This window comes from Notamacropus eugenii, chromosome 7, assembly GCF_028372415.1.
Source record: "Notamacropus eugenii isolate mMacEug1 chromosome 7, mMacEug1.pri_v2, whole genome shotgun sequence".
In the NCBI taxonomy this organism is placed as follows: Eukaryota; Metazoa; Chordata; class Mammalia; order Diprotodontia; family Macropodidae; genus Notamacropus; species Notamacropus eugenii.
In genome coordinates this window covers 89,071,788-89,087,263 of record NC_092878.1, presented here as the reverse complement: position 1 = coordinate 89,087,263, position 15,476 = coordinate 89,071,788, and the positions used below count along the sequence as shown (strand labels likewise).

Sequence of the window (15,476 nt, the reverse complement as noted above, 5' to 3'; positions counted from 1 at the left end):
ATTTAAATTGAACCTACTTATGCCCTTTCATCTGTAAGCCAGAAAAGGCAGCCAGGAGTTAACTAAAATTTTGTGGCAAGGACCCAAGTCAGGTAGGCCAATAATTTCTTGGATCTTTGGCTCTATAGCCTTTTAAATTAAGGGGGGGGAAGAAAAGACTAATTCATTTGAAATAAAAACATAGCCAACTACCAGCACCGTGAGATTGTTAAGTTGATATGATGCCAAGGAGTATTATTCATTAACATTTCCGTAATGGGGTTAAAATCATACTACATACACTAGTGTTAGATATAGACTATTTGGAGTTTATTTAATCTCATTTTCAAGTTACTTAGATTTATATCACGGAAATGTCACTAACATGTATATACTGTGTACTCTTATCTGCCCTTTAATGAATGATTCAAGATGTTAAAAGTTATTCAGAAAATAATTTGCTCTTAACTATATGCACTAATGAAGAAAGAACAGAAATAATCTTCAGCTCTTGGATTTTATGGTGTTACATAATTATTCTCTCTGGAGGAGTGTTAGAGCTGAAATTGATTGTGTGTATCATATAACACAGCACTGTACTGTTGGAGAAGAGAAAACAAAGCCTCAGAGTATGTAAATGACATACCCAAGATCACACAACTAGATCACTACAAGCTCATTAGTAGCCAAATTGGTACCTAGGACTTCTAGTCCATATTGTTCCTCTGCTATATAATATGGACCCTCTATACTTAATTATGACTGTGTTAGTTCTAGCTGTTTGTCAGTTTTGAAACATTTTGTCAGAAATATCTTGTAATATCAGTTTTTGAGTTTAGGAAGCAATACAACAAAAGCATTTATTTGGAAAAAAAATTACCTGCTATATAATCCATTCACAATAATTAGGATCATCTCTGGAAGGATACATGGCCTGGAACAAGTAACACTGTGTTCCTCCACCACAGTTTTTATTTCAGTGGCATGAGATGAAAAAGCATATCACAGAAATGAGCAAAATTTAGGCTGGAATGTAAAAGGGAACTGCCAACTCATTCTTCTCCTGGGTATAGATTTGACAAATGAGTCCTTTACTCTCTTCTCTAAAATCTAGATTTAACTCTAATGCGTTTTTTAACATGTCCCAGAATTGCTATTGAATAATCTTCTGGAAGGTTTGCTCTTAGTTTTTGTTTTTAAAGTATCAGCTGCCAAACCTACATCTTTCATCCTGCTAGCTCTCTGTCCTAATCCAGCATTATAATGGTACTGTACCCCCAGGGTAACCCCCACTGGGTTTAGGACTTAGATTTGCCATACCCTGTGGATGGTTCTAATAATAACTATAACCTTACAGCAATAGGGTAGGGAGATGCCTACTGGGAATTTTTAAAAAATCGTTAACTAATGTTAAGTGTCTTAATGAAACTTCAACCACTTTAATTATCCTGATTATCATACTTTTTATCTCTTAAAGTTAAGAAAGACTATCTGTAAAAGATAGTAGAATAACATCTTGAATTAGAACACACCACAACTTAACTTGATACTGTTTCCTGTTGAACAATCACAGCAATAATTTTAAAAAATTTTCAAGATGAGATTTTTAGGTTAAATTCATGTTAAAATTCATATAATATGATTTACTGTATAGCTGCTTCAAGTCCTTGCAGTGTTTGATATGATGTGGCATAGTAGAAACCCAGGTTTCCTGTAATTGGTGCTGCCTATTTTTTTTAAGTTTTGATTTTATTCATATTAATATTTACATATCTTCATCTCTTCAATACCATTTTATGAAATACAGAACACATTATCTATGTCTGACATTCATTAAAACTGAATACATATATTATAATCCTTATAGTAACTGGAGCAAAGTAGAATTAAAACAGCATAAAGGAAACATAGGGTGCACACATTTGGAGTATCCACCTCAAATGTTCACTCGGACTATCTGTGCCCAATCTGTGGTAGAGCATTCTGAGCGGATATTGGTCTGATCAGTCAGTCAGACACATTGAAACCTAACTTTATCGTGGTGATGTTATTTTGGTCCTCTTTGAGAATGAAGGACAACAACTAACCAACTAGTAACTGGATAATTAAAAATAATTTACTTCTTTTAATTTGTGTGACTAGAACTATTTTGATCATACTAAAGGAAAGAAATATAATAACCATATGAACACAAAAGTCACCAGAACTTTTGTTTTCATAACAAATTTCAAATGATATACTATATTAAATAAACTTAACATATCGTGTAATTTGTAAGTTTAAAAAATTCATATAGCTTTAGGCCAGTCTGGCAATTAGGCTAGCATTTCAAAACATTTTTTATTGTGTGTTAGTAGCAGAAAGAGAGAAGAGGTAAGTCAGTAAATATTAAGCATCTACTGTGTGCCAGGCACTCTGCTAAGTAAAACAGTCTTCTGTGATTTGCCAGTATCCTGAAACACATAACCAAAGGTACTTTAATCATTTGAGAATATTTTCCTTTTTTTCCCCTTAAAGATCAAGCTGTCAGACTTTAGACAAAAAGTTCTTAATGAGGAAAGAGGGAGCAAATTATTAAAATACATGTAAGTGGCACAGATTTTGTCAGGAAGACCTGAGTTCAAATTCAGCCTTAGACATTTACTAGCTTTGTGATCCTGGGCAAGTCACTTAAGTTCTGTTTGCCTTGGTTTCTTCAACTGTAAAATTTGGATGATACCTTCCAGGGTTGGTGTGAGGATGAAGTGAAATAATAATTGTAGTGTTTAGCACAATGGCTGACACACATAAATGTTATCTACTACTAATGTTAGTATTATAATTGTTATAATGCTTCATTGCTTCCTAAGCTGATTTTTTTCAACAGACCTTAGTGGTATATCACAGAGTATGTGATTTATTAAAGACTTATTAACTCACAAAACGTATAGACAAATGAGATCTTTTCTTTTCTCGTTCCTAAAATACCATCAACTTTAGACTGATAGCTTTCTTTTAAATCCTAATCTATATTTTCAGATTTCTCAAAATTTTCTGAATTCTTAGCTTTTCTTTTTGTCTCTTCCTCATTCTACTCATTATTAAAACCATTCTTATAGTTAAGAATGTGCTCTGAAAGTATTGGACTATATTAATTTACCATTTAGTATTTGATTTTTAAAATTTTTATCTTCATAATTCTGCATACCTTTATACCCTATGCAACATAAGTCCTTTGGCAGTTTATAGGATCATAGATTTAGAACTGAAAAGAACCTGAGCATCTTTCCAATCAAACTCTTTTATTTTACTGATGAAGAAATTAACCACAGAGAGGTTAAATGACTTACTTAGTGTCAGACAGCTAGTTAAGTGTTTGAGGCAGGATTGGAGTTGCAATAGTAGTTGTTTTTTTCTTTGAAGAGGAAGAAATCATGAAAAAGTTATCAAAACATAACATTTTCCTTTTTTCCTCACTAACAAAAAGTTGCTGTTTTTTTTTTTTTAAAGAAACCACTTATCTTTTCCTCAGCATCTCCTTGGGAAGACTAGATTATTTTTTTAAGTGTGAACACCTTTTTTTCCTGGGTAAACTCTTAATTGTCCCTTTTAGTAAAAATAAGTTATTACTGAAATATTTATCATTGAGATCTAGGTGTCTAATTTACAAGACTGCTAAATTAGACTTCAGGGCCTATGTTACATTTTATTACAGTCTACAACATAAGTGTAACTGGCAAGAATTAACGAAATAAAAGCCAGTTACACAGCTGTTATACATCTGGGATTTTGGCAAAAAGCGGGGGAAAGTTTAACTTTGGCTTCATTGTGATAAAAAGCAGGGTCTAGGAGCCTTTTTTACTAAAGTCTTGTGCTATGATCAGAGCTCTATTTTATACTGGCCTGTAAGTCCACATAATAATAATTTGTACATCCTAAGGCCATTTCTAACTTTTGTATGTTGCCATGTGAAAAATGATTATGTCAACTGTAGATTTCTTAAAATAGTTTGTTAGCAAACTGGAAAAGAGGTGATGGTCAAAGTAAACATTTCTACAAGTTTCTCTCTCCTGATTTTACCATTGTCATATATCCCAGCTAGCCTTGCAGTACCACACCACTTTTACATCAGAAAGTTTATCTTCAGACCAAGTGTTTGTCTAATACTACCTTCTGTCAGTTAATCCACTGGAAGAGGCATGTACCTTTTTCATTTCTTTTCCTTATTATATTGCCCTGCTCCTTTTTCTGAATTTCACAGGCTCGCAGATGGGTCAAGGGCTGTGGAGAGTGGCTAGAAACCAGCAACTGCAACAGGAAGGCTATAGTGAGCAAGGCTACCTAACAAGAGAGCAAAGTAGGAGGATGGCTGCTAGCAACATTTCTAATGCAAACCATCGCAAACAAGCCCAAGGGGGCATTGACATATATCATCTTTTGAAAACAAGGAAATCTAAAGAACAGGAAGGATTCATTAATTTGGAAATGCTGCCTCCTGAACTAAGTTTTACCATTTTGTCATACCTGAATGCAACTGATCTTTGCCTGGCTTCATGTGTTTGGCAGGACCTTGCTAATGATGAACTTCTCTGGCAAGGGTAAGTTTTGGGGGCTTGTCTGCTTGTTTTCCTTTTTGAGGTTTTTAAAAAAAGTTTAATTATTAACCTTTTGGGTTTTACATCACATTCATGTTTAAATATTACTCTTCTCCCCCACCAGGCCAGCCTTCTCTTGGCAAGCCTAAGTTAATGTAAACCCAACTGTACATGGTTTAAAAATAATTAATTACATTTGCACCATAATTTCAAAGTGCTCTCTTTAAAGCAAAGATTCATGTGATAAAAATTTCTATTTGACTTTGGCTGAATGAGTTCACGTGTATGTTTTATCTTATTTGTTCAAGATAAGCCACCATTATGCCCAATATCTGACATTTGAAAAAATAGTAATTGTACAAAAGAGAAGGTATTTTTTACTGATTAATTAAAATAAAGCTTACTGATCAGGAAGAGGAAAGGTAACATACTCTTTTACTTTGTAAATTTAAGTTATACTAAAAACAGAGAGAACTCTCAGGATGAGTTTCTCATTTAAGGGTGTCTGAAATTATCCAACTTTTCTTTGATTTGTTTTCATTATGTTTATGACATTTTCCACAAATGAGTCTAGGCGTTACTGAGTAAGTTTAAAATAAACAAACATAAAATGTCTCAGTAGTAGATAATCCAAAAACCATATTTTAGACATCAGTAGAAAACACCATCTCTACCAGTCTTTTTATCAGAGCTGCTAACACAGCAAAACTGACCAGCTGGAGTTTCATCTGCTTCCTATTTACCTTCGACCACCTACTGGTAAGTGCTAACGAGCAATAAAGTGACCAGATATTATCTGGCAGAAAGGGAAAAGCAAAAGGCCTGGACAACACAGCTCCTGAATATTTGAGAATTGAATGTAACAGACCAACACATACTATAGAAGTTAAAATGTAAACTGTAAACCTGGGAAAGTTGGCTGAAATATGCTCTAAATTAGATGTATTATTGAAAAGAATGTTTAGCCACTTTGACCGCACAAACTGAAGATAGTGTATATGTACAGTCATCTTAAGTTTACAGTGACCATGTCAAAGACTACATTTTTTTGAACACTAAAAATGTGGCCAAGTTTATAATTGAAACTTAGTTTTCACATATTCTTCCTTCCTTCTAGGTTTTTGAAAATATAATTTTTCTTGAAAGTTTTTAGAGTAAATTATTTTTTAAATAAAAGAAGTCATTTTATTAGAAATTTGTTAGCCTATGCCATGACTACTTAAGCTCATTGTCATAGAAGTAGGGCATCAGCACAATATATATCTCTTAAATATAAATGTAATCTCTCAGTAAATAATGTAATCAGTAATCATGTTGATACCTTGTTTTAGGGAAGGTATATAAGTTACATTCATTTTAAAATAGTGTGGGAGTGAATAAAAGCTCTAGTTCTTAGTTAACTAAACAGAATTTTAAAGCCATCAGAATAAATATCAAAAGTGAATAGTTTCATAATAAAATGTGGTTTTATCATTAGATGTTATGACGTTTTAGATAACTTTAAAATATTACTATTAAATGAAAAATTTTTGGAGTCTATATAAATGGAAATTAAAGTGTGTTAACACTAGTTCATTCTGATATTTTCTATTTTATGTTTTGATTGTTCTCAGCAAATATAGAGGGTTTTCAATTTATAATAAGATTAAGGATGACTTAGTTATCTGCATTTTGATTTTAAACTTCATTTTTAAACTCATAATGGCTTACTACTTATCATTTTGAGACTTAAACCTGAGTTTTGTTTACATGTTTTCTTCCCAAGTATTGAATTATATTCATCGTTAATTGAGGACTTATGTATTATTTGATAATGGTTCCTGGAATATATGTGTTTCATAAAATATTTGTGTGCTTATCCAGTAGAAAATAAGTTTCTTGAATATAGGGACTCTTTTGGTTGTTGTTTTTTGTTTTTTTTGCCATGTATACTTTGCGCCATAGCAGACCCTTAATAAAATATCAGTTTAAATTTTGTCATTAATTTCAGTATTTGTGCTTCAGTGCTTATAGAATTCATGTTTTCATAAGTTTTGGTATTCCATCTACTTAACACTGGTCACAACCCCTCCAGCCTTAGTAACCATTATTCATAAGTATCTATGACTAGAAAAAAAATCACTTGGTGGCCAAGCCCTTCATAATAAGCCTCTCTATCATATAGGCTCATACATACCTTAAAACAATAGTACCTATAATCAAAGCCTTTGTAGCTCAATATGACCCTATTCAGCTATGATTGCTGATACAGCCTTGAGGAATTCATGGTCACCTTTGTCACAGTGAGGCATTGGAATAGGACTTTGCTCAAGGATTTTCAGATATATTAACTAATTTTATATAATGTAATATATATATGATATAACAAATAGCTAACATTTATGCCATTTATACGGGTAGCTAGGTGGCACAGTAGAGTGTCAAGCTTGGAGTAAGGAAGACTCCTCTTCCTGAGTTCAGATATAGCCTTCCTCACTAGATGTGTGACCCTTGGTAAGTCATTTAACCCAGTTTGCCTCAGTTTTCTCATCTGTAAAATGAGCTAGAGAAGAAAATGGCTAACCATTCCAATAACTGCCAGGAAAACTCTCAATTCAATCAGAAAGAGTTGGACACAACTAAAAACAACTAAACAACATTTATATGCCACTTAAAGGTTTACAAAGCGTTGTATTTGCATGACTCATTTGAATAAAACTTGGTATGCATATTATGTACACACACATATACACACAGGTGTTTGTATGTGTGTATAAAAATAGAGAATCCTTAAAACAGTGGTCAAAGTAGGATAGCATGATTGTGGTTTGGGAATCAAAATTTTATGTTGAGGTTTTTAAAAAAGTAAAATTTTAAATATTCTGCTTTTTGTAAATTGTTTAAAAATTTATGCTAAAATTCTTATATGCTTTTATTCTTTTTTCTTCTGTACTTCAGTTATATGACAAGAGAGGTTAAGGGAGAAATAAGACATGAGCCTAAGAGAAATTGTGCTTGAGTGTTTGTTCATTACAAGCGATGTAATAAATTGTAGAATTTTATAAAAACAAGTTCGTAAATATGTTTTTATGGTGAATGTTATGTCAAAATGGATCTCAGCAGCCACTGTTTGCATAGCATTAGATATTATCCTGATTGATCTCTGTCATCTTGACCATATCCTAATTTCTCATATGTGGTAATTATTTCTTTGCCACTAATAATAAAGATCCTATTCTTTCCTATACAACTGGAAAACATCTCTCAAGTTAAATATAAGATATTTTTGACTAAAAGCCAAAAACATTTATTTCTAAGGAGAAAATAGAGCTAAGGTTGGCTTAAAGGTTTTTGGAAAACTTTTAAAATAATTTTCTAGCTGTATGATAAAGGTCTAAAAGGTTTTTAAACAAATTAAACTTTAATTTATCAAATTAAAACAGATTACTATGATTATACTCATTCATTATATTATCTGTTACTGAGTAGTGGGAGAAAAGGGGGAAATTCAAATCCTTACCTGGACAGTGTTACCTGATTATATTCTACATATTAATTGGATAGATTTTTATCTCAACTGCAGTTAATAATGTAGTATTACTAAGCTTGAGGCCTATATGTAAACTTTTCTTGCAAAATATAAAAAAAAAAATCCAAAATATAAAGTTTTAAGCTTTTGAAAAACATTATCAAAATTCAATTTGTAATATTTTTAATACATTGTCATTTGTATGCAAGTTTAAATTACAGCATTTTTTGTGTGCTTGATTTACTTTTATTTTTATAGGTTATGCAAATCCACTTGGGGTCACTGTTCCATATACAATAAGAACCCACCTCTAGGATTTTCCTTTAGAAGACTGTACATGCAGCTGGATGAAGGCAGCCTCACCTTTAATGCCAACCCAGATGAGGTAAGTGAAGAACTTGAATTTTAGTAACAGTTGTAACTTTATTACTTCTTTGCTGCTGTATGTATAAGTGATACAATATAATATATTGCAGATAAAATTACAAATAATTGAAAATGACCCTTTTGAACATTGTGAAATCAGAATATGAAGTTATTGTCTTATAAACATGGTCAGTTTTTCTTACTTCAATACATCACATATGCAACTTAGTTCACACATACTTTGTATGAGTCTTAGTATATCAGATATGTAACATAGTGACTTTTCAGATTGAAAAATTAAAATTAAAGAGCATAAATTTTTCTGATGTCAACAGGAAGTATATTCATAAACCTCTGTTAATAAAATATACTGCTTTATTCTTAGATAGGTTTATCAACTAAAAGCAAGGAATTGCTTTAATTTAGAAGGTACTAAAAGGTCACATATTTAAACTCTTCAACTTTCAAAATATTAACATCAACTATATAAACTAAGTATAGAATATGCTAATGAATTCTAAGTATCTTTTTCTTAAATAATAGTTTTATCATCTGGTTTTCTTTTTCTAAATAATGTATAAAGAAATTCATCAAGATATAAAATATATACTCTTAACTTTTCCCTCTGTTTATTGGTGTAAAACTCCAGAGTTTGAAAGATGAGAGAGTAGATTCTAGACCTATAATTTCCATTAGATGAGCACAAATTATGGAGCCCTAATATCTGCCTTCCACATCTCGACATTTCCTGTGGGAAAAATAATGACTTAATTATTTACATTTTCTTCATTTTTTTCACTACCTAAAATCTCTCATTTTTTTTTTTAAGATACTGAATTATTTATCAGGCACTCAAAGTGTCTTCTAAAGATATATTAAACTTATTAACTTTTCTAATTTTTTTTTTGTTTGGAACATGAAATTGCACAATGGGATTTTTTTTTCTTTTACTCTTATCAAAAGTAATCCATTCTAAAAGCCTTCAAGAAAAAGGACATTTAAAAAATAAGAATATGTGGAAATACTGATTATAGAAACAAGCCAAATTTTAGTACATAAAATAACATTCTGTTCAAAATAGCAAATTTTTGTTTTCCATGAAGTTTTTTTTCATAATAAAGCACTTTCTTCTGCTTAGTGAAACTATTACATAATTTGAGATAAGCCGCCAGGTTCCTCCAGATCACACAAGCCTAGTTATTTTTCTGATATAACAACCTTTAAATTTGCCTTATTAGTGCTGGCCTTTCCTGTTATTCATAGTTTGAGTTCTGCTGTGAATGTAAAAGAACTTAAGGATAAAGAGTCATAAAATATGTAGTCTTTATATATTTGAAATCAAAATGACTGCATTTTAGAATCTCATGACCTAGTCAGAGGCAAAATGATCAATCTTTAAATATGCATTGAAACGGTGACATAAAACTCTACTGAGTTGCCATTTTTTACTTTTCCCTTCCCTTTCTTTTGCTGCCTTTCACCATACAACTTTACTGTTTCTGCTTTGGTGTCAGGCAAGTTTGTTTAAATTTTCTTTATTAACATTTAGCAATAATAACTACCTGATTGATATTCAGTACTAGCTAATGCTAACTAATACTGATTCTATTCTGTTATAAACTTGCGCTGTGGTGTAGCTACTACGTGCAGCGGGTATATGAAATCATTTTACTTCAGCTGCATTTTTTTAAATCACCAAGGGCTACATGTGATTAGTTACAGATTGTTATTATAAATGAACACTACTTTATATTGTCAGTCATGTAAAATCCATTACATGTTTTAATATTGTGCATCAGTTCCATGAAGTAGTTTAATACTGTCATTATTACTTCCGTTTTACTAAAGGGGAACTGAGGCAGACATAGGTACTGAACTTTATTTCACTTGTCTGACAGTCAGAAGACGCAGCTCTCGAAGTCCTAGTCTTATGTTTATCACACCAGGTCATCATGGTTTATGTTTATGTTAAATAAAACTGTCATCCCCAAATCCTGCAACTTGTAAATCTTACAGACTAAGCAAATTTAACTTGGTGAGAGCTTGAATAGTAAATGTTCAAAAGAGAAAAAGCTGATGTAGCAAATGATACTGATGTGGTAAGTGACTGTCACTTTGCTATTGGATATTCATTTTTTGAAGAAGTTATAAAAACCAGGTTCTTTGTTGTCCCTTGAAGATGGTATGTGTGATACACTAGAGAGAGCTGGATTGGGAGTCTGAAAGTCAGGGTTCAAGTTGTATTTCTTCACTTCCTGTAACTCCAGCCTATGAACTAGGGCAGCTTATCTAACCTTTCTGAATCTCATTTTCCTAATCTGCAAAATAAGAGTGGTAATACCTCTATACTGGGTTGTTTTAAGGAAGGCACTTTGAAAACCTTAAAGAACTATGTAAATAGGAATTATAACTTGTACTCAGATAGAAGATCGTCATGGATCTTCTTGCTATGGAAAGTCTTAATTAAAAATCTAATTCTTCCTGCATTTTACAATCATATACACCTAGCCTGATCCAGAATAGTACTTGATAACACTTCAACTAGACCCTTTCAAGGGGAGAGAGAAGGTAAAATTTGAGTTTCTTTTATTTCTTGCTAATAACTCTAATACAAAATTGAAAGGAGAATGAAATTTATTAATATAAGATTTTTGGGAGAATATCTGGATTTTACTTATCCATCCTATCCCCCATTATTGTTGAGAGTTGGCTGTATTTTAATTTTCTCTACTTCCTCCCCTAAATCTAAGTGCTTCATGGAGCATTCAAGAATGATTTAATCTCTATGGAATGGCATCATAACCTTATCCCTGGGTACTGGGCTAGAATATATGACCACTCAAGACCTCTTTCAGTCCTAAAATTCTTATTCTGTGGTTCTATCAATATCAGTTATTTAATAGGTACTGTACCAAATACCAAATTAGATTTAGTCGAGTTTAGGAAGGAAAGCATCTTACTCATTTCATCTCTGTTACATTCTACTTTTATTGATTAATACCGTTTATTCCAAATTTGGGCGTGTTTTACAATTCAGAACATATAAGTGAAGATTTCTTTTTATTAAAAATATGTTAAAAAATACATTATTCAAACCCAAACTATAAATATGTTCATATGTTAATCTGGTCATTGTAAGTATATTACTAAGTCCATTAAGAGCTAGAAATCAATATGTGCCTCTTGGAGACTAATATTTGCTCCCATTTAGGAAAATTCTTGCCTAATAATTGCATCCATCTACATAAAGTTACCCTCCATTGATGGCGTTTATCATGAGTACTTTGGATAAAGTATCTAATAGTATTCCACTTTTACAAAAGTCAACTCCAAACTTTCCAGTTATGTACTTTACATTTTGGTAGCAAACATGATTAAAATATAAAAATAAGAATACTTACAGCCACAGGGAACAAGATTCTCCAAAGGACACCGTTCATGTCTTGGAAATGGGTAACCAAACTCCACAGCAACAGCTCCAGAGCTGGCGGTGGCTCATGGGGTGGGGGAGAACATCTACACACTTTGTGGTAGGAGTATCTAGCACGCTGTTATTTTTGCATGGCATTGTGAACTCATGTGCATGAGCTTGTGTACTTTGTGGCAGATGATCACATTCTAGTAAAGGAATGTGCTAACAACTGTATGTTTAGCCTATATACCCCATGCATGTAAAGACTGTTTTTGTCATGTTTATACCATTGGCAGTGATAAAAGATAATAATAGATAAAAGCAGTTTTATTTATCTACCAGTATGATTTCCCCCTTGTGCTTTATTTAGTATAGAAAACATTTCCATGACATAGTCATTCCATAACCAATGGTATTAATAATGTACTCTTTGAAATGGATAATGAACATGATTTGATTTAACATTTTGTTCCTTTTTTCTGTGTAAAATAAGTTTTATCTTCTTTACTAAGTTAATTTATGGAATGCACCTGAATGAGAACACATGAAAAAGGATTACTTTACTTAGAAGCTGATTATCTTATTTTCATGGTTTTTTTTTCATAATAGAACTATTATGTATTTTCTTCAGCTTGTTTTTCTTTGCAAATGGGCTCTCTACTATCTAAAATACATCTAATATGACTTGTCATCACGTCGTTAGAATGGAAAAAGTAAGACAGTTACATTTCCACATGTTGCATTTTTATCATGGTAGCACATGGTCATAAAATATAGGAACACCTCTGTTATTCATAGTTTGTTTTATACTTGTTCTTTTAAATCATATTCTAGATATAGAATCTTTCTGTCTTTTTGGCCCTAAAGGCAACAGCACCATGTTGAACCAATGCTTAGCATAGTACCTGGCACAAAGTAGATGCTTAAGAAATGTTTATTGATTGAAGTTTCTTTGTAAAACATCCTTATTGAAGAATTGCTTCTGTTTTCCTTAGAAGATGGATAAATGATTGCTACAGATTACTTTGTATAGATTATATGTAATTGACCATTTGTATTCATATTTTCAGTACTTCAAAAGTTCCATGATTTCCGAAGTATTAATCTTCGACTTCACTGGTTATAGATTGTATTGTTGTACTGTTGTAACACATTCATCACCTGGTGTCCAATATTTTAGTAATGAAATGTGTACCCTATTTATATATGTGTGTGTGTAAACATATGCATACACATATGTTTCTTTATGTGTCTGGACTTAAAAGTTGGAAAACTGTTTTTCCCTCTCCCCAACTACCCTTTCTCCCTTGTTTTGAAGATGGTAGGTTCTTTCTGAAAGTCCATGAATTTATATTATTCTAACTCATTTGAACTAATTAGCCTTTATTTGCTTTCATAACAGCTTAGCATAGCTTTCAAGGCAAGTGGAGTGCCTAATTGTTGATCTAATTCTTTACTGTGTAGTTTTTACCTCATGTGCTAAGTAGGAAATTATTTATGAAAATAACTATAAGTAATATAAGTCATAGTTGAAATTGACCAGTAGCAGTATCGATGTCAGAAAACTGCTCCTCAGGTTTGATCTATAACAATAGATCAGTTCCACATGAATTCAATTGCTGAATGGTATTCATTGCTTGGATACCAAAACATCATTATGCATAGTCAGTCAGTTATTCCAGTGGACTACCCTAAAGTAGTCATATTGGGACTACCAGGACCCCAAAGGAAGTTTTGGGCAGAGGCTTCCCAAAACCCTATAGTGTAGTTCTGTGGCTTGAATAATTTATCTGATGATTTTGATGTTAAGTATCTCATGACATTAGTGAAGACAAAACAGTATGACTTTTTCTTTATTTTGTTATTATTCGTTCCTGAAAATTAAGTAGATTCATTCATCTCCTGGGGAGTAAAAAATTACACAGTCTTTAGCACATGCTTTCTAGAATAAAAGTAATCTGAGTTTAATGGCCACCTTAATAGATTTAGATTTTATGTGAGACTCAGAAGACAAATTTAGTTAAACTTTTCTGGTATGGTTTTGCCCAGTTTTGCTAAAACCTAAACTTTTGACTTGAGTTGGTTATTTTTCTTTCTGTACTTGTTTGCAAATATATGTAAATATAGCAAGATTCCTAGAGTTATACACATGATGTTTTTATTTAAAGGCATTTCAGAGAAATCTTAATTTGCATTTACCAAATTATATCTTCCCCACTTAGCACCAGTCAATAAACATTTATTAACCACTTACTATGTACTGGGCACTAGGATAAACACTTGAGATACAAAGAAAGGCATAAGATACTCCTCCCTGCTCTCAAGGAACTCATAATCTAATTAGGACAACACGCAAAAAAATATGCATGGATAAATTGGAAATAATCAACAGTGAGAAGGCTCTATCTTGAATTAAGAGGGATTGGGAAAGACTTCTTGTAGAAAGTGGGGTTTTAGCTGGTACTTGAAGGAACCCAGGGAAACGTGGAGGTGGAGATGGAGCTAATGAAAATGCCTGGAGTAAGGAAATAGGGTATCTTGTTCAGGGAACAGCAAGGAGGCCAGTGTCACTGGGTTAAAGAGTAAATTGGGGTAGGAGAATGGAGTTGGGGCACAAAGTGTAAGAAGATTGGAAAGGTAGAAAGAGGGACCAGGTTTGGAAGGACTTTGAATGCCAAACAAAGGATTTTATATTTTATATTTAGGTATGATATGGAGCCACTGGAATTTATTGAGTAGGGGTTGGGAGTGATGTTGTCAGACCTGCACTTTAGAAAGATCATTTTGACAGCTGTGTGGAGAAAATTGTGACAGGGAAACCAATCAGCAGTCTATTAAAATAGCCCGGGTGTGAAGTGATTAGGTGGTAGCAGTATCGAGAAAAGAAAGTGACATATGCAAGAGATGTTATGAAGGTCAAATTGATAGGCTTTGGCCACAGGTTGAATATGGTGGATGAGAGAGTAAGGAGTTGAAGATAACACCTAGGTATCAAGCCTGGATGACTCAGGAGGCTGCTGCTCTCGACAGTAATAGGTAAGTTTGGAAAGGGTGGGGCTGGGAGGGGAGGTTGGGAAAAAGATAATGAGTTCAATTTTGGTCATGTTGAGTTTAAGATATCTACTGGACAGTCAGTTTGAGAGGCCCGATAGGCAGATAGAGATGTGAGACCGGAAATCAGCAGAGAGGTTAGGGCTAAATAAGTAGATCATTGAATCTGGGAGTTCTTGAGATCACTAAGTGAAGTAGTATAGAGAGAGAGAAAAAGAATGTCCAGCACAGAGTCCTCTGAGATAACCTATGCTTAGTGGACATGACTTGGTTGAAGATCCAGCAGAGACTGAGGAGTAGTCAGAGGAGTGTCTCAAAGATCTAACAAGAAGGAAGTCTCAAGAAGAAGAAAGTAATCAGTGGTGATAAAGGCTATAGAGAGGTCAAGAAGGGTGAACATGGAGAAGAAGTTTGGCACTTAGATTGTGGGTAACTTCAAAGAGAGCAGTTTGGGCTGAATGATAAAGTCAGAAGCTAGACTGTAAAAAAGAGGGAAAGGAAAGAAAATGGAGGCTCCTACTGCAAATGACCTTCTGTGGGAGTTTAGCCATAAAAAGGAGAGATACAGGATGATAGTGGGGATGGT

At 32.9% G+C, this 15,476-nt stretch overlaps 1 protein-coding gene across 2 annotated transcripts in view; it reads left to right on the top strand.

Moving 5' to 3' along the window:
* The window catches only part of FBXO8 (F-box protein 8), a 43,692-nt gene that overhangs the window by 7,610 nt on the left and 20,606 nt on the right, over window positions 1-15,476 (top strand). For both annotated transcript variants that reach the window (XM_072622597.1, XM_072622598.1), the window contains exons 2-3: window positions 4,220-4,556; window positions 8,320-8,446. In XM_072622597.1, the coding sequence (XP_072478698.1) occupies window positions 4,228-4,556; window positions 8,320-8,446 (456 nt within the window). In that variant the 5' untranslated portion in view covers window positions 4,220-4,227. The remainder of the gene's footprint in view (window positions 1-4,219; window positions 4,557-8,319; window positions 8,447-15,476) is intronic.